This window comes from Podarcis bocagei, assembly GCF_964188305.1.
Source record: "Podarcis bocagei genome assembly, chromosome: 8".
NCBI lineage: Eukaryota > Metazoa > Chordata > Lepidosauria > Squamata > Lacertidae > Podarcis > Podarcis bocagei.
In genome coordinates, this window is record NC_138133.1 from 8,152,241 (window position 1) to 8,171,003 (window position 18,763).

The 18,763-nt window shown below is 48.4% G+C and overlaps 1 protein-coding gene and 1 long non-coding RNA gene across 2 annotated transcripts in view; both read right to left on the bottom strand.

Annotated features, from left to right (window-relative positions):
* Positions 1-13,662, bottom strand: part of DGKH (diacylglycerol kinase eta) — a 99,123-nt gene extending 85,461 nt beyond the window's left edge. Inside the window, exon 1 of the mRNA XM_081206729.1 lies at positions 13,394-13,662. Within this exon, the coding sequence (XP_081062855.1) occupies positions 13,394-13,555 (162 nt within the window). The 5' untranslated portion in view covers positions 13,556-13,662. The remainder of the gene's footprint in view (positions 1-13,393) is intronic.
* Positions 1-18,763, bottom strand: part of LOC308594059 — a 227,903-nt gene that overhangs the window by 93,542 nt on the left and 115,598 nt on the right. The gene's annotated exons all lie outside the window — the stretch shown is intronic.

The following is an 18,763-nucleotide window of genomic DNA, read 5'->3' on the forward strand; positions in this document are numbered from 1 at the left end:
CCATTCTGCTTTGGAGGGCATAACCAAACTATGGTTTGCTGTGAAAGAAAGGTTGCTGGGAGAGGGACCAAGCCAGCCCAACGATCATTTATGTAACACCAAACCATGCTGTGAACCAGGCCAGTTTCCTAAAAACTGTTCCTCTAGGAAGTACTGTATTTTCGCTCTATAAGACGCACCAGACCACAAGACGCACCTAGTTTTTGGAGGAGGAAAACAAGAAAAAAATATTCTGAATCTCAGAAGCCAGAACAGCAAGAGGGATCAGTGCGCAGTGAAAGCAGCAATCCCTCTTGCTGTTCTGGCTTCTGGGATAGCTGCGCAGCCTGCATTCGCTCCATAAGACGCACACACATTTCCCCTTACTTTTTAGGAGGGGAAAAGTGAGTCTTATAGAGCAAAAAATACGGTATTAAGAAACAGAAATCTACATGCTCTGGGTAAAACATAGCGACCACCTTGAAACTCTTTCCCTGTATTTCTGTTTTATTTTGCTTTCAAAAATGTTTTTTATGGGTCTTTGGACTGAAATAAAGAATGGTGTGCATAAACCAGGCCAGTTTCTTAAAAAACAGGATGACGTGTGTGTTTGTATATGCTGCACCAAACTGTAATGATCGGTACTTTCCCTTCTGAGAGTTCACCAGATACACCCCAAATATCTTGTAGTATAGATTTACACGCAAAAAGACAGGATATTTCCCCCTTTTAAAGAATGTAGTATTACAAGACACCAAATTACGCACAGGACCAAATTCAGCAGTTATTTAATGTGCTTACATAGAATTGTGACATACATGCCTAAGATACACGCTGTACTCAATTCTCTGCAGTTAAGCTGCTTTGCTTCTGCTTATAATGAAGTAATGCTCTGCACAGTACCAAAATACTAGGCAGTTCTAAAAATCACACATTGCCACTGCGGGGGCACACCACCAAACCCAATTCTTGGACACTGAAAAATAGGACCAGATTCAGATATGGCTTCACCAACTCCCCACTTTCCCCAGCGATAGCACTTTGTGTCTTGTCCACAGCCTCAGGATCGCACGAAATAGAAAGAAAGAGCGAAGGAAGTGTTTTGCTCCTGCAGCAGCTCTGAAACCAAATAATTCCCTCTAGGCAGGGAATGGATGGGGTGGGACAAGGTTTTGGGAAGAGAAGCACAGGCAGAGCGTTCAGCGCCAACGCTCAGCCATGCCATGCCATAAGCTTCATCCTACTCCTCACTCCATAAAACACGGGCAAGACTCACATTCTGTCACATGTTGTTGTTGTTGTTGTTTAGTCGTTTAGTCGTGTCCGACTCTTCATGACCCCATGGACCAGAGCACGCCAGGCACTCCTGTCTTCCACTGCCTCCTGCAGCTTGGTCGAACTCATGCTGGTAGCTTCAAGAACACTGTCCAACCATCTCGTCCTCTGTGTTCCCCTTCTCCTTGTGCCCTCCATCTTCCCCAACATCAGGGTCTTTCCCAGGGAGTCTTCTCTTCTCATGTGGTGGCCAAAATATTGGAGCCTCAGCTTCAGGATCTGTCCTTCCCGTGAGCACTCAGGGCTGATTTCCTTCAGAATGGAGAGGTTTGATCTTCTTGCAGTCCATGGGACTCTCAAGAGTCTCCTCCAGCACCATAATTCAAAAGCACCAATTCTTTGGCGATCAGCCTTCTTTATGGTCCAGCTCTCACTTCTGTACATCACTACTGGGAAAACCATAGCTTTAACTATACGGACCTTTCTTGGCAAGGTGATGTCTCTGCTTTTTATTATGACACATAGATCGCAATAAACATTGGAATTGCATTTTCTGCATTACTGTTATCAAGGAAGAGAGGCCAGATGTCTCCGATTTTGGATGGGGTTACTCTTCCCCTAAAGAATCAGGTTTGCAGCTTGGATGCTATGACGCCTTCTTTTTGGAACGGCTTCACAAGAAAGGCCCACTTGGTGCCTTTCTGAGCTATTCCTTTCGGTTCAAGCAAAGCCATTCTTATTCCACAAGGCCTTCTTATTTATTTTAATGCATAGCTTAAATCATGGGTATGCAAACTAAAGCCCAGGGGCCGAATGCGGTCCAATCGCCTTCTCAATCCAGCCCGCGGGTGGTCCGGAAATCAGTTGGGTTTTTTTACATGAGTAGAATGCATCTCTGGGTTATTTGTGGGGCATAGGAATTCGTTCATATATCCCCCCCCAATATAGTCTCCCCCCCCCCCAAGGTCTGAGGGACAGTGGACCGGCCCCCTGCTGAAAAAGTTTGCTGATCCCTGGCTTAAATCATTTTAATACTGCATTGGGATCTTAGGTGGTTGTTACAGGCGGGTTGTATACTGAAAAGAAAATAATTAAATGCAGTGGGTCAAATCCAACGAAATCAGTGATAGCCAACGTGGTGCCCTTCCAGATGATGTGGGACTGCAACACCAATTAGCCCAAACCAGCAATAGACAGCAGTCAGGGATAATGGTAATTGTAACCCAACAACATCCTTAAAATTGCCTCTTTTTTCTATATAAAAAAGACTTCAATGTACATGTTCAGAAGATAGACGGTGCTCAGAATTTAATTCTCGCTGACAGTGATTTTAGAACTGATAAATGTTTTTCTTTTAAAAAGGAACACAACAAATGTTCACACATTTGTCAAATAATGTGATATTAAGATCTCTTCTACTGGACAATGCCATCTGCAAAGGCACCACCATATGGCATTTTTCAGCTATGATTAACTGTATCAAAGCAGCTAAAAATAATATCTTTTGACAGTGAACCTGCAAAACACACACACACACACATATATATCCCCAATTGCAAGCTAAGGAATATATTCTAATACGCAGAAGTGCTTCAACTAACAATATAAACAACCACAGCCAAGAAAAACAGTGAGTGCATGTTTTGGTCACTATTTTTAGCTGCAAGACTAGCCCAATCCATTTAATTAAATTCTAAATCAAGAAATGGGTTTACTTTCTAGATTGTGAAAGTGAGTCTTAATGTTTTTAATTCAAACATAAGACACTATCTTGGGTGAAAGAGCTCTTCTCCAGTGATCCTTCTCTCCAGTGGTTTCTTGTAACTGCAGGCCAACCGCCAGTGAAAAAGTAAACTCACAAGAAGTCCAATGGGGTGCTCTCCCCAGGGAGGTCTGCCTGGCACCTTCATTGTACACCTTTGGGTCCCCAGGCAAAAAGGTCCCTCTTTAACCAGGCCTTTGGCCGATTCACATCCAATGCCCTTTTAAAATGCGTTGGGGAGGGGGGGATTATTGGGTGGCCCTTCTTTTTGTTTTTATTATATATTTTGTGTTTTTAATATTGTGATTATGTTGTCGGCCGCCCTGAGACCTGCAGGTATAGGACGGGATACAAATTTAATAAATGATGATAATAAACTAAATGAGTGCTTTCTAACCAGATACAAGTACTTTTGAATTATGTACCATGAGTAAATAAAGTATTCGCGAGTAACTCATTCCAGCTTTGCTCTTTGACAAAGTTACGTATATCGATGAAATGAAGTGTTGGTACTATTCTGGTTTCATCCTCATCAGGTAAAGGATGTAATATGGACTTCACACAGAGCCACTGTTATCAGGAATCTTGTTGCACCTCCACAATGCAAACCTTTACAGATGTACAAAATTCTACACTCATTTCCAGCACATTTTGAACTGTCCGAACAAAATATTTGTATATCCTGTTTCCCCCCATCTTTTCTGCTTCTTCTACCTACGTCATGACCCCTGAGTCCAGCACTGAGTTGGAATCTGACTCTGCAGAAGTACCCGATGAGGAGGTGGACCAGATTTCAGGGCTGTAAGATTGCTGCTGCAGATCGAAAAACCGGTGGGCTTCAAGCTGACAGCAAGTCCACAGAAGAACCTCGCGTAGAACCAGGGCCTTCAGCGCTGAACTCTCACAGGTGCCTTGCCTAAGCTGAAGGAACCCAATGCCTCCCACAGCACCATACCAGTGCGTCTGGAGGACATGGACCAAAGGATGAGCGCCTGCCTTCAGTGGAAGAAGGCTTCACAAGGCTCAATTTGCTTCTGACCTCTGTCAGAGGAAATTGCTCACTTCCAGCTATCTGTGGTTCTGTAACTCCTGGTTGGCCTTGCCCTGTGGGACTCAGGACATCTTGCTCTGATCCGCTGAGTCCAATGCACAGGAAATGTTTTTGCCACATTTCCTGTAGTAGCTTGCCCTCATTAAAAGCATAATTAGACAAAAGTTGAGAAGGGAAAGGAGAGAAGAAGGGAGGCAGCCTGGCTGGCTGTCAGAGACATGTGTTTCTTTTGGCCAGCAATGGATGCTGTAGGCCTTGCAACTGTTTCGTAAAACCTTGACTGGAACTGCTCTAGCGAAGTGGCACATCTGAAACACTGACTGCAGTCCCTTAGCGTCACAGCGTCACTCTCTGTTGGCACAAGAGTCGCTTGCTTCTATTTTATTGCATCATGCGGTTGACTGGCAATGAAGGGTTGGAACCAATGCTAGCCCTACTCAGAGCAGACACTCTCAAAATTAATAGGCCCAAGTTACTCATGCTTAATTTCAATAGGACTGCCACAGCCCAAGACATTTCTATTTCAGACTGACTGAATGGAGTCATCTTATCAAGTACAAACAAGATTCCTCACTAGAGAATCAGATGCACTTTGAAGAAGAGGCGTTTGGATTTGATATCCCGCCTTTCACTCCCTTTAAGGAGTCTCAAAGCGGCTAATATTCTCCTTTCCCTTCCTCCCCCACAACAAACACTCTGTGAGGTGAGTGGGGCTGAGAGACTTCAAAGAAGTGTGACTGGCCCAAGGTCACCCAGCAGCTGCATGTGGAGGAGCGGAGATGCAAACCTGGTTCACCAGATTACGAGTCTACCACTCTTACCCACTACACCACACTGGCTCTCTTTGTGCGTGCTCGTGCCATTTACTTCTGAGACTCATAATTCTGAACCATATCTGGGGAACCATTGGCTTCACTGGCTGGAACTGATGGAATCTGGAGTCTGACAACCTGTGGAGCTTCTGGGTGGCCACTGTATAAGATGGGCCTTTGGCCTGATGCAAGAGGCCTCTTCTGATGGTCTCCATCCCTGATGTACTCCAGCCTGTCCCTTTCTCAGCTTTCCTCTCTTTGAGCCTTCTTCTCCCACATCCCCTTTCTGTTGGCCCACTTTGGTCTGCCTCTCCCCCTGCCTTTGCCCACCCTGCTCTCCCCATCTCTATTCCTCCCTAGCCACATTCTCTTGCTTCCTGGCCAGGGCTGAACAGTGACCAGCTTAGAAGCCCTCTGGCAGTCCACATCCAGGAGAAAGGGCTAAAGCACACCTGCGCCAGCAGTGCCTCAGTGGGCAGAGAGGTAAAGTGGGTTGGGAGGTAGGGGGAGACAAGGTCTCAGGCCTTGGGAAGGGTATGAAGGGGGCTTGGGAGGAAATATGTGTAGGTCATACTTGGGACATATTTATTTTGGGCCAACCATTAAGGATCCAAGCAAAATAAGAGTCAAGCTGTTGAATACAGTACAGCGGTACCTCAGGTTAAGTACTTAATTCGTTCCAGAGGTCCGTTCTTAACCTGAAACTGTTCTTAACCTGAAGCACCACTAATGGGGCCTCCTGCTGACAGCGCACTGCTGGAGCCTGATTTCTGTTCTTATCCTGAAGCAAAGTTCTTAACCTGAAGCACTATTTCTGGGTTAGCGGAGTCTGTAAGCTGAAGCATATGTAACCTGAAGCGTATGTAACCTGAAGCGTATGTAACCCGAGGTACCACTGTATGTGGAATGTCCCAGAGAAACATTTCATGTACAGAGGTAGAGCTGGGTTATCATCAGTGTACAGGTGGAAAACCATGTGATTTGATGAGGTTGAGAGAGAAGTTTCCCCCTATGGAAAAACTAGACAAATGTATTTAGTTCAGAAGACTGAGAACAGCAGAGACTTAGTGTGCCATGAAGGGATGTTAGTGTGATCATGTGCATCAAAGGCAGCAGAGAGGTCAAGGAGGGTGAGGACCGCATGGTCCCCTTTGGATTTTGCTTTCAAGTCACATATTTTTTACTCCTTGCTCATCCTTTTGCAGTGCAAAAGCAGGCTCAATGAGTTTGAAGGACACTCTTGGATTTGACCATAAAAAAATACAAGTGGAGACTTTAATGCATATGCTTGTATTGCACAGAGATATTTTAAACCAGGTTATTTTTACAGAGCTCTTAATACAACACGAATGTTAAAAATAGAATTAAAAATCCTGTTTAAATCAAGTACATTGATAGGAGCATTTTGATATGGATATGAGTTCTATAAAATCCAATTATTTTAGTTTTAATAGAACACTGATTCCTGTGCACCTTGCTTCTACTGTTAATTTGAAATTGCAAGGTCCAGGATCTGTGGAATTTGCTGCCAAGGAGTGTGGTGGAGTCTCCTTCTTTGGAGGTCTTTAAGCAGAGGCTTGACAACCATATGTCAGGAGTGCTCTGATGGTGTTTCCTGCTTGGCAGGGGGTTGGACTCGATGGCCCTCGTGGTCTCTTCCAACTCCATGATTCTATGATTCTATGATTCTATGATTCTATGATTCTATGATTCTATGATTCTATGATTCTATGATTCTATTCTATGAATTCTGTGTGTGGACAGAAGTAGGTGTGTCACAAAGCCATTAGTGTCAAAAGAAATAGTACCGTTTCTACCAAGGTATCCCTGTTGCCATACGTCAACAAAAGTTTCAGAAATCTCTCTTCTGTATCACTATAGAAAGGACAGATTAACAGAAAATGAATATCGCAATCCAGTGGATATTGGCCGTGTTAAGTTGTGGGTGAACATATCAGACGACACAGCGATTCTTCAAACAGCTCTTGTTTATTCCAAGGCCAGAACAGAACTGAACTGAAGGGTTCAGTCAGCCTGCTTATACAGCTCCAGTACCACGTTACTGTAGCAACTTTCTAAAACTATCCAATCACTGAACGTCACTTTCGATCCTTCATTTGCATACAAACTATCCAATCACTGAACATTACTTTCGATCCTTCATTTGCATAACTATCTACAGTATCCCCCTGCTGGCCCAGGGTGAGAACTTCAGTACATAACAGGCCACAAACACAGAATCTGCCTTTATGAGTAACCTTGTTATAAGCGACCACCAGGGACTTCAGTTGGCATCACTTGAAATCACAGCTCACTAAAAGCATTTTTTCAGGGGAAGAGGCACAGGTTTCATTAAATAACTGGCCCTAAAATGTTTTGTTTGCAAAAGAGAATACCCCATGGGAAATCTGGAGTTCCTAATTAGTTGCAATTCCCTTCTGGAACCTACCCAGAAAACCTACCCTACTCTTGCCCATGCCCAATACGACATTCAGCTCTGGAAAATAATAATTGTCTAAAATATCCTGAAGAGCTGTTTCCCAAAATTGATTCTTAACCAGTTCCCATATAGCACAACACAGGAAAATGGTCAGTTAATAAAATAGTCAGTTGCACTTCGTTAACTTAACTGTGCACATTCTACTGCTGTCTTAATTGATAGCCACATACCGTATTTTTCGCCCTATAGGACGCACCGTCCCATAAGGCGCACCTAGTTTTTTTGGGGGGGGAATAAAGGGGGGATTATTTTTTTTCCCCAGGTGCGGGGCTGGGGCGGGGGAAGCCTGAGCTTCCCCCGACCCCTGACCCCAGCCCCAAGAACAGGCAACTCTCCGCAAGCCGGGCTCCCGCGCCTTGCGGAGAGCTGTGCAAAGTCTGGGCGCGCTAAGCTCAGCACGCCCAGCCTTCGGCATGCAGGCAACTCTCCGCACGCCGTGGGAGTCCGGTGTGGGCTCCCACGGCTTGCGCAGAGCTTCCTGAAGCCTGGAGAGCGAGAGGGGTCGGTGCGCACCGACGCCTCTCGCTCTCCAGGCTTCAGCGAAAGCCTGCATTCGCCCCATAGGACGCATACACATTTCCCCTTCATTTTTGGATGTGAAAAAGTGCGTTCTATGGGGCGAAAAATACGGTAGATGCTGTGTGTATCAGGTTTGCAGAAACTCCCAATGAAAGAGAATAACATTTTGGTGGGGGGGGGGAGATATTCTGCATAGTTTGGACAACTTCAATGGAATAGAAGTCAGGTTCCCAAATTTCAACACCACAGAGCATTCCAGGGATCACTTTGCTACTGAAAATCTTTAGGACAGGTTCAATCAGCTGTCCTCCCTTATTAGAAGCAAACTTCGTCAATAGCCCTACAGCAATGACTTTACGATCTCAAAATAGAGATGCGTTTACTTTTGTAACCCCAGAAAATCTTTAATAACAGTAACAATTTTTAATAGCCACGTTAGAAACTCATATATATATATCCAGTGGTACCTCGGGTTAAGTACTTAATTCATTCCGGAGGTCCGTTCTTAACCTGAAACTGTACTTAACCTGAAGCACCACCTTAGCTAATGGGGCCTCCCGCTGCCGCTGCGCCACCGGAGCACGAATTCTGTTCTCATCCTGAAGCAAAGTTCTTAACCTGAAGCACTATTTCTGGGTCAGCGGAGTCTGTAACCTGAAGCATATGTAATCTGAAGCGTATGTAACCCGAGGTACCACTGTATATATTATCTAATCACCAAATGGCACCTTAAACCTAGGTGACAGTTGCCACAGTGGACAGGAGCGCCATTTGTGTGGAGCCAACCCCACCCCCCATTTTCGGTAAGGGGGCCAGGCCCCATCAATATTCCACAGCCCATGTGGCAGGAGGAAGCTGGACGGGCCTGCCACAACTGCAACGGGCTCCATTGGACAGCAGTGGGAAGACCCAATGGAACCCGTCGCTGCAGCAAGAGCCAGTCACAGCCTCGGCAGGCCTCCTCCCACCTTGTGACATCACACGTTCTGGGCACCAACAATGCTGGGTGTAACCCGACATGCCTGACAGTGGAATGTCTAGACAGCATTTCCCCCGATATTGTTTATTATCGTTATCATCATCATCATGACTACAGTCATACCTCGAGTTGCATTTGCTTTCCGTTGCGTTTTTTTCTGGTTATGAACGCGGCAAACCCAGAAGTGTTTACTTCCGGGTTCTCCGCATCGCGAATGTGCAGGAGCAATCTGTGCACATCGCGCATGAGCACTCTATCGCGTCACGCGCAGAAGCAGCGCTCTACTTATGGACTTTTCGGGGTGCAAATGGCACCCCGGAATGGATCATATCCATAAGTAGAGGTACCACTGTACAGTATAGCACTTTATATTTTAAAGAAAAAAATCTCAAAACAGTTTACAACACATTAAAATGTCAAATAAAGCAATCCAGAATAAAACCAATTCAAGCTTCAATAAAAGTGTTCTCTAAGTGACATTTTGCTTAATAATAATAATAATAAATATAATAATTATATTATTATTACCCCAGTTGCCAACCTGGCATCCAGAGAACTCAACATGGTCACAATTGGACCTGCGCCAGTTGCAAAACACTCCTGGCTAATTTCTAACACTGCCATAGGTTTCTGTGCTTTCGATTTCACAGCCACACTAAACCATTTCCATGAAAGGGATTCACTGAAAAGAACACCCAAATATCTAAATGATATATAACTTGCTGATCTAAACTCCATTTATGCTCAAGAGAGAGAGTGTGTGCATTTTAGGAAGGTTTCTCTGGCTGGTTGTCCAAAGGCACTTTTCACCATGGGCGACCAAAACAGAAAGTATGGCGATACATTGCAGGCTAACATTATGTCCACCTAAACTTCCATGGACTACAGTCTACTTCATCAGATGCACAAAGTGTAATATTCAGTTGCATCTATGCACAGGATTGGGGGTGGGGGTACAACTGTAAAAAGTGAGGTAAGAATGAAATTAAATGCAGAAAAGTAGAAACGGTGAAAATTACGTTACTAACAATGGCCATTCACAGGAGAACAAATCACAGTTGCTCTTTTATCACACAGACATCCTAGCCTTGGTGAGCCACTTAGCAAATGCACTGTGATATTTGTCTCTATTAACCTTAGAAGTGATGAATTCACAGTTCTCCCTTTAAAGTTCCTCTGTTCTAGGAAGTTCAGCCACAGAATGTCCTGGAAGGTTGAAATGCTTGTCCACCAGTTTTGAAATGGCCATATCTGGTGTCAGATTTATGTCCATTGATATTTACATACAGACTGGCCTGTACAATTTTTATTGATTGATTGATTGATTGATTGATTGAATTTATATACCGCCCTATACCCAGCAGTGTTGGGGAGGTTCAATGTAAAACACAAAACGACAGTCCTAGCTCATGTTACGGCCAAGCACTCTTCATGCATTTTCACTTGTGATGCACAAAAAGGTTTCTGAATTTGCCACACCTATCATTTAAATGTAACGCTATCACACACAATGCTGGTTCTCCGTATTGCAGCAACATTCATAGATGGCAGTTACAGGTGGGTAGCCGTGTTGATCTGACATAGTCGAAACAAAATAAAAAAGTTCCTTCCAGCAGCACCTTAGAGACCAACTAAGTTTGTTATTGGTATGAGCTCTCGTGTGAAGGTATCTGAAGAAGTGTGCATGCACACGAAAGCTCAAACCAATAACAAACTTAGTTGGTCTCTAAGGTGCTACTGGAAGGAATTTTTTTTATTCATAGATGCGTACAGCTAAGCATAGGCACCAGGTCCCGGGGTCCGTGGCTCCCCAACATTTTGAATAAGGGGGGCAGGGCACCCACAAAGTGGATCACTGCATCATCACACACAAACACCAGCGTGTGTGTGCTACATCACCATGCCCCGCCATGTGCGTGAGTGACGTCGACACAATGGGGGACATGATGATGTAGTGCGTGCACATGCGGGGGGGGGGCGTAATTGCTTGTCCCAACCAACCTTCAGTATATTGACGAATACAGTGCACTGCCCAAACACCTCATGATGTGCAGGCTGCATATCAAGGGAATAACTGGGACCCCTGGCAACTTTTTTGGGGGGGTTAATGCATCTCTGTGTGCATTAATATTCCACACTGGACTCCCCATCGGTGAGCAATGTCACTGTGAACGTTGCTCAGTGACAAGGACTCGGTGGCAGAGGGCAGGACGTCACGCGGGATGTGGAAGCAACATCAAGCAATGTCTCCCCAAGAAAGTTGAGCGAGGTCTTAAGAGTTCACATTGGGCAAGGTCTCAGACGACCACGTCACAATTTGACCTGCTACTAGAAGTAAGGTAAGGTAAAAGTAAAGGTAAAGGGACCCCTGACCATTAGGTCCAGTCGTGACCGACTCTGGGGTTGCGGCGCTCATCTTGCTTTATTGGCCGAGGGAGCAGGCGTTCAGCTTCTGGGTCATGTGGCCATGTAGTAAATTATTATTATTATTATTATTATTATTATTATTATTATTATTATTATTATTAATAATAATATTGTCCCACATGGTTAAAGATATCTGTTTGACCGGAGAAAAAGTAAGTGCCATAATGTAATGGTAAAGGTAAAGGGACCCCTGACCGTTAGGTCCAGTCATGACCGACTCTGGGGTTGCGGCGCTCATCTCGCTTTACTGGCCAAGGGAGCTGGCGTACAGCTTCCGGTCATGTGGCCAGCATGACTAAGCTGCTTCTGGCAGACCAGAGCAGCGCACGGAAACACCGTTTACCTTCCTGCCAGAGCGGTACCTATTTATCTACTTGCACTTTGACATACTTTCGAACTATTAGGTTTGCAGGAGCAGGGACCGAGCAACGGGAGCTCACCCCGTCGCAGGGATTCGAACCACCCACCTTCGGATCGGGAATCCTAGGCTCTGTGGTTTAACCCACAGCGCCACCCGCTAACTACCCCCCACCTTAAAGTTGAATTCACACACTACAAGTCCTGCACTAGCCTGAAAGGAGCCACCCCCATGTCTGGCCACTTGCAAAGGAACATTTGTGCCCCCCCCCCCCTTTATATCAAGCTACTTCATTCTCCAGAGTTTTAATGCGCTTTAAGAGATGCTCTGACCTGGGTAGAAAGCAAACTCCTGTCCCTGAACTTCGAGGGCTGGTTCTTTTTTTCTTTTTTTTTGGGGGGGGGGGGGGACACGGCAAAACAAGATAGGTGCTAAGTGTTCCTGGAGGGATTTTTTAATCTGAATTATCTTATTCCTGTAGTTCAGGCATGTCCAACAGGTAGATCGTGATCTACCGGTAGATCATTGGCTCCCCACAAAGAAGCTGAACAACTGTGGCTCCCCTAAAAAAAGCCTCAACATTTTACGCCCTCCCTGAAAAAACTCAACTTTCACCCGAACCCCCCCAAAAGCGGGTAGATCACTGCCAGTTTTTAACTCTGTGCCATCCAGGCGCCTAGGAGAAGCGGGCTGGGGGCGCGGGGTTCCCCGGGCGACTCTTGCGAGGTTCTCCGCTCTTTTCCGGCTCCGCAGGGGAGAGGAGGCGGCGGGCGGGGATGGCGGAGGCTCCGGCGGAGCGCAGGGCTCCTCCGAGCAGCTCCCCGCGAGGGGGGAGCCCGTTCCTGGGCAGCTCGCCCTGTCCAAGGCCGGCGGGGCAGCGCAACCAGGAAACCGAAGCCGGGAGCGGCTCCCTGCGCGCGGCGATGCCGCTTCTCCTCCCGAGCAGCAGCAGCAGCGGCCAAGATCCAGCGGCGTAGCGTGAGTTGTCAGCACCCGGGGCGAGGCAAGTAATTTGCGCCCCCTAACCCGGGGCAAGGCAAGTAATTTGCGCCCCCCCAACCCCTAACCTGCTGATCTGAGGTGAGTTGCCGCTGGCGCTGCCGCCCAAACCACGCCGCTTGCCCGGAGGAGGAGGGGGGCAGAGAGGCGAGGAAAATGCAACATGGCTCAGCAGCAGCAGCAGCAGCGGAGTCGGGGCTGTGAGGAGGGGCTGCCTGGCGTGTCCTCCGCGGCCCTGACGCACGGGGCTGAGAGCCGCTGCCTGCCGGACGCCTTCAGCCCGGGCGCGCGCACAGCTCGCCGGCTCCACGAGACATGGGGCTCCGCTACAGCCTGCGCCGGAGGCTCTTCGGGGACTCCGGAGGCAGCGAGCGCGCCCCCCCAGATGTTGCGCCCGGTGCGGCTGGCCCCCCTGGCACCCCCCACGCTACGCCACTGCCAAGATCGTCGCTCCGCCACGGCGGGGGGAGAGACAGATGTGGCCGCAGCTGGAAGGAGGGGGAAGGGATGCGATGGTCCAAGCCCCACCCCCACCCCGGCCAGGAAGGAAGGCAGGCAGGCAGGAGGGGGGGAGAGAAGGGCTGATCTGAATGGAGACGCCGAAGGGGGACCCCCGATGGCAGCAGCAGCGCTTCCTTTCCGGGCCTCGTTCGGGCTCCGGACCCCGGGCGGATCTGGTCCCCGACGGCCACCCCACTTTCCCTCCCCCCCACCCCGCGCGCGGCCGCCCACCTTGCTCCGGATCTGGCCCGACGTGGAGACCTTTCGGATGAGCTTCTGGGGCGCCTCGTGCTCGCCTTCGCTGTCCGACGACTCGTCGACCGGCCCCGACGCCGCCTCCGCCTCGCCTCCTCCGGGGTCCCCCGGCGGCGGCGGCGCCTCCACCCCGGCCATGTTACCCCCCGGGCGAGCGAGGAGCGAGCGAGGAGCGCACGGAAGGCAGGCAGGCAAGGCAGGCGCGCCAGCCCGGCTCAGCCCCGGAGAGGAGCCGCTGCCGCCGCCTCCGCCTCCGCCTCCCGCCCGCAGCTCGCTCTTCCCGGGGCGGAGATAGGGGAGGTGGCGGCGATCAAAGCCAGCAGGCTCCGCCGCCGCCCCAGTCCCGCCCCGCCCGCCGCCATCTTCCGAGGCCGCCGCCGCCGCCGCGCACGCTCCGCGGCTCCCACCGCCCGGCTCCTCGGAGGGGCGGACGCGCCGGGCCGGAGCCCACGAGGCCGGGATGGGGGGTGGCGGGTGGGCGCAGCCTGAGCTGCTCTCTCTCCGCCTCGGCGGGGCGGGGAGCACGGAGGGGGGAAAGGCTCGTGCGCTCCGGGGAGGCGGAAGTTGCCGGGAAGAGGGAATCCCGAGGGAATCCCCCTCCGAGCGCGCGGGGCTGAAGTCGTCTCAGGTCCGCGGGGGGGGGGCACATTGACGACTGGGCGCCCTTTGGCCCTTCGACGAGCACCGGCGGGCGGGGCGGGCCAGCCCAAGGTGCCGCCGGCCCCGCCGCGGCTGCCTCGGGACGCCCCAAGCGCCGGGGGTGCCGGACGGGCGTCCGGGTTGGCAGGCAGCGCGGGGCCGTCGGTGGCCCTCGAGAGGCTCGGCCCTTTCGCGACGGCCCTCGCGGGAAGAAACTCCCGCGCTTGGAGCCACGTTCTCAGGGGGGGTGGTAGAAGTCCCAACGGGTTCCATCCCGATGTGCCGGGTAACCCCCCCCCCCCGCCGTCCGGTATTCACGCGGGACGGAGCGGGGACGGCGTTCTCACGTGACGCGCGTCCCCAGAGCGGAGCCTCGCTGCTTCTCTGAGCCGAAACTCAGCGCGCGGTCCGCGGATCCTGAGCTGCGCGTTGCCTCTCTCGGAAGGCAAAAAAGAGGAGCTGCAACTTCGGGGCACTTTAGATGGGATGGGAATTCGGCCGCTAATTGCTTTAACATCAGAATTAGATTTTGTATTATAATTACTTTCTCAATGATCTGAAATCTGATGAAAGTTAAAAGGGCTAAAGGAGGTAGCATAAGTGCTGCAATTATCACTATCATTATTACCATTTTTAATATGTAATGGACTATGATCTATCAGAAGTACTTTTGTAGAAACAGCTAAGGTGCCTATGCTACACAACTAGCTTTTAGCAAAACTTCCAACACTTTCTTGATTATGCCACATTTGAACAGGAGCAATCCATGGAACATCTGTGCTGGTTATTCAGGAGGACATGCCTTTGCAGTTTTAGTATTAGCAACAATTCTAAGAGGTGTTCAAAGCACAGTTTTTCTTGCTGGGCAGACATGAGGACCTGTGACCCTCTAGTGATGGACATCATTTCCCACCACCCCAGACCATAGATGATGGGAATTGGGAGTTTAAAAACCCAAAAAGTACTCATTAATTTTTCCTCGTCATCCTGGAGAAAAGTGACAATTGGGGTGCCGCAGGGTTCTGTCCTGGGCCTGTTGTTCAACGTCTTTGGATGAAGGAATTGAGGGGCTGCTCATCCAATTAGCAGATGACACCAAACTCGGAGGGGCAGCTAATGCCGCTGAAGCCAGAATCAGGATTCAAGACGACCTTAACAGTTTGGAGAACTGGGCACAAGCTGACAAAATGAATTTCGATAAGGGCAAATGTAAGGCAGGAAGAACCAGATGCACAAATATAGGATGGGGGACACCTGCCTTACTAGCAGTACACGTGAAAAGGATCTTGGGGTCTTGGTGGACCACAAGCTTAAAATGGGTCAACAGTGATGTGGCAGCAAAAAAAAAAGTCTGGTGTTCTAGGCTGCATCAACAGAAGTATAGTGTCCAGGTCAAATGAAGTAATAAAAGGTAAAGGGACCCCTGACCATTAGGTCCAGTTGTGGTCGACTCTGGGGTTGCGGAGCTCATCTCGCTTTACTGGCCGAGGGAGCCAGCGTACAGCTTTCGGGTCATGTGGGCAGCATGACTAAGCCGCTTCTGGCAAACCAGAGCAGCGCACGGAAACGCCGTTTACCTTCCCGCCGGAGCGGTACCTATTTATCTACTTGCACTTTGACATGCTTTCAAACTGCTAGGTGGGCAGGAGCAGGGACCGAGCAACGGGAGCTCACCCCGTCGTGGGGATTTGAACCGCCGACCTTCTGGTCAAATGAACTAATAGCCCCACTTTATTTTGCCTTGATCAAACCCCACCTGGAGTCCTGTGTCCAGTTCTGGGCACCACAATTTAAGAAGAATGTTGACCAGAAGGAAATTGTGCAGAGGAGGGCAGCTAAGGTGATCATAGAAGCCAAGCCTTATGAGGAACCGTTGAAGAAGCTGGGTATGTTTAGCCAGGAAAAGAGGAGAGTGAGATATGATAGCCATCTTCAAATATCTCAAAGGCTGTCACATGGAAGAGGGAACAAGCTTGTTTTCTCCTGTTCTAGAGGGTAGGACTTGAGCCAGTGGATTCAAGTTACAAGAAAGGAGATTCCAACTGAATATCAGGAAGAACTTTCTGACAGTAAGAGCTGTTCAACAGTGGAACAGTCTCCCTCTGTAGGTGGTGAGCTCTCCTTCCTTGGAGGTTTTTAAGCAAAGGTTGGATGGCCATCTGTCAGGGATGCTTTAGCTGCGATTCCTGCATTGCAGGAGGTACAGTAGGACATTTTTGTATCATCAGATTTTTGTATCAGGTGATGCAAATATCTATTATGTTAGTATATGGATGCAGTACATGTTGTTGCTACTAACAACACAGGGAGATGTGGCCAAGAAGTCTAAGATGCTCTTCAGCTTTGGGCCCCTGGATGTTGTTAGCCTACAACTCCTGTCATTTCAGACCATTGGCTAAACTGGCTGGGGATGATGTAGTCCAACAATATCTGGGGACCCAATACAGAAGAAAACTGATCTCAAGCCAAGTTCATATGTATGGATGAGTGTGTTCCTGTTTGGTGCTCCAGTGTCCCAGAAAGCTGTCTGTGGACAAACGCCGCCCTGAAAAGCAGGATGAGCGCTGCACCCCATAGTTGCCTTTGACTGGACTTAACCGCCCAGGGGTCCTTTACCTTTTACTTTTCTGCTCCAATGTCACACTTACAGTAGGGAAATGTCCATTGTGAAAGGAAGTATGATCTGGCAAAGGAGAAACCCACAGGAACGCCACACCCTGGGTTGTGCATGCATGCATTGCACAAGTAATGGTAGCAAATTAACAATGCCTTTCCATGTTATGTCTGAAACAGACATCGCATATTAGGCAGAAGTTTGGCTATCGTTACCCACTTTCAAGACAGGTCTAGTCAGTCCCTGGATGGATGAAAATCCACCCCAAAGCCCCATGCCTGTATCCCTGAGCTCCCTGGAGGAAAAGGGGGTCTGTAAGTAAACAGTTACCTGAAATGTGAACATTTAGTGGTATTACAGGCACTGGGAATCTGCTATAACAAAGTATATTTCTGCTCTAATTTAACATAGCATTAAAAAGCATTTAGTGTCTGTTTTTGCTGCTAACTGCTTAAAGAGCATCACACATTTTCTTTGGTCGGTTTGGGGATTTTGGAAACTTCCATAACTTCTGATTACCACATGGAGCCTCCAGGGAATCATAGCACAGCCCTGACATTCACAAGACTGGCTCATAGATCGCCTCTTTCACAGCTCCTCTGTAGCATCTTTCACTTGCAGTTTATATTTAGATTTAAATTGAGAGTAAATCTAACCACCTTCAAATCAACTGGGTGGGGTAGGAAAAGAACTGCAAAGCATCAATAAAATGAGTGTTACTGAACAAATATTACTGCTTTTGCAAAATGTTGGAAGACTGAAATCAGGAATTTATGATAAACTTCGGGTGAAACTTTAGTGCAGGGGTAGGCAACCTAAGGCCCGGGGGCCAGATATGGCCCAATTGCCTTCTAAATCCGGCCCGCCGACAGTCTGGGAATCAACGTGTTTTTACATGAGTAGAATGTGCTTTTGTTTAAAATGCATCTCTGGGTTATTTGTGGGGCATAGGAATTCATTCATTTCCCCCAAAAAAATATAGTCCGGCCCACCACATGGTCTGAGGAATGGTGGACCGGCCCACAGCTGAAAAAGGTTGCTGACCCCTGCTTTAGTTCTAATCTTCCCTTATTGACTCTCCACGTTCAGGACCGATGCTCAGTGGACATCCTTATTCACAGTCTAGGCTTACGTCATGAAACTGAGAGCTGAAAAGCAGCAGATGGAAGGAAGGGCAGTTCCCCTCCACTCTTCCTGTTCCTGCCCAGCTCCCAGCAGCAGGTCCTACAGACAAGGGAGCTCGCCTCATAGTTCCATCACTGCAGCAGGAGAGACGCCGGCTGTGGGTCTCTTGGTGCAGTCTTGCCCTCTGCTTGTGTCTTCGCTAACTTGTAAATGCCCACACAGCTGTCTCTCCCAGCCATCCTCCTGGGAACCAAATCTGCAAGCCATCCCACGGGCTCCCTAAACCCTGTTACCTCTTCAGCTTCCAACACCTCCTCTTCCAGTCTTCTCTCTCTTCTCCCTTTGACCACTCCTCATTGTCCCACCACCACGCCCCATGCTCTGAGCCTTCTTACCTTGGTAGTTCCCTTGCTGGTTCCCACGACAAAGCAAATGTCATGGATTGATTTAGACGCAGAGGAATGGTGATAACTGAACTTATTCTTGTAAGTTATGCCTGTAGCTGAAATTATTCTGCGTGGTTATGCTTGTGGCTGAAATGCTTATTGTTGTTTTATTATTTATTCATTTATTAAATTTCTATATCACCCCTCATCCTAGGACCACAGGGCAGTTCACAATATGAAAACACAAAAAAATACATAATAGTAACAACCACAAAAGCAATATTCCCCAGTTTAAAAGGCCATTGATTGCTTAATTACCTAAAGTTTAATGAAAATAGTTAAAATTCTTTTTTTGAAATTCCATAAGTTAAATAATAAAAACTATGATATACATATTCTATACTGGGCACAGAAGTAATTTGGTAGTACAGTGGTACCTCGAATTACAAATGCCTCAGGTTACAAACGCTTCAGGTTACAAACTTCACTAACCTGGAAGAGATACCCCGAGTTGAGAACTTTGCCCCAGGATGAGAACGGAAATTGTGTGCCAGCGGCAGCAAGAGGCCCCATTAGCGAAAG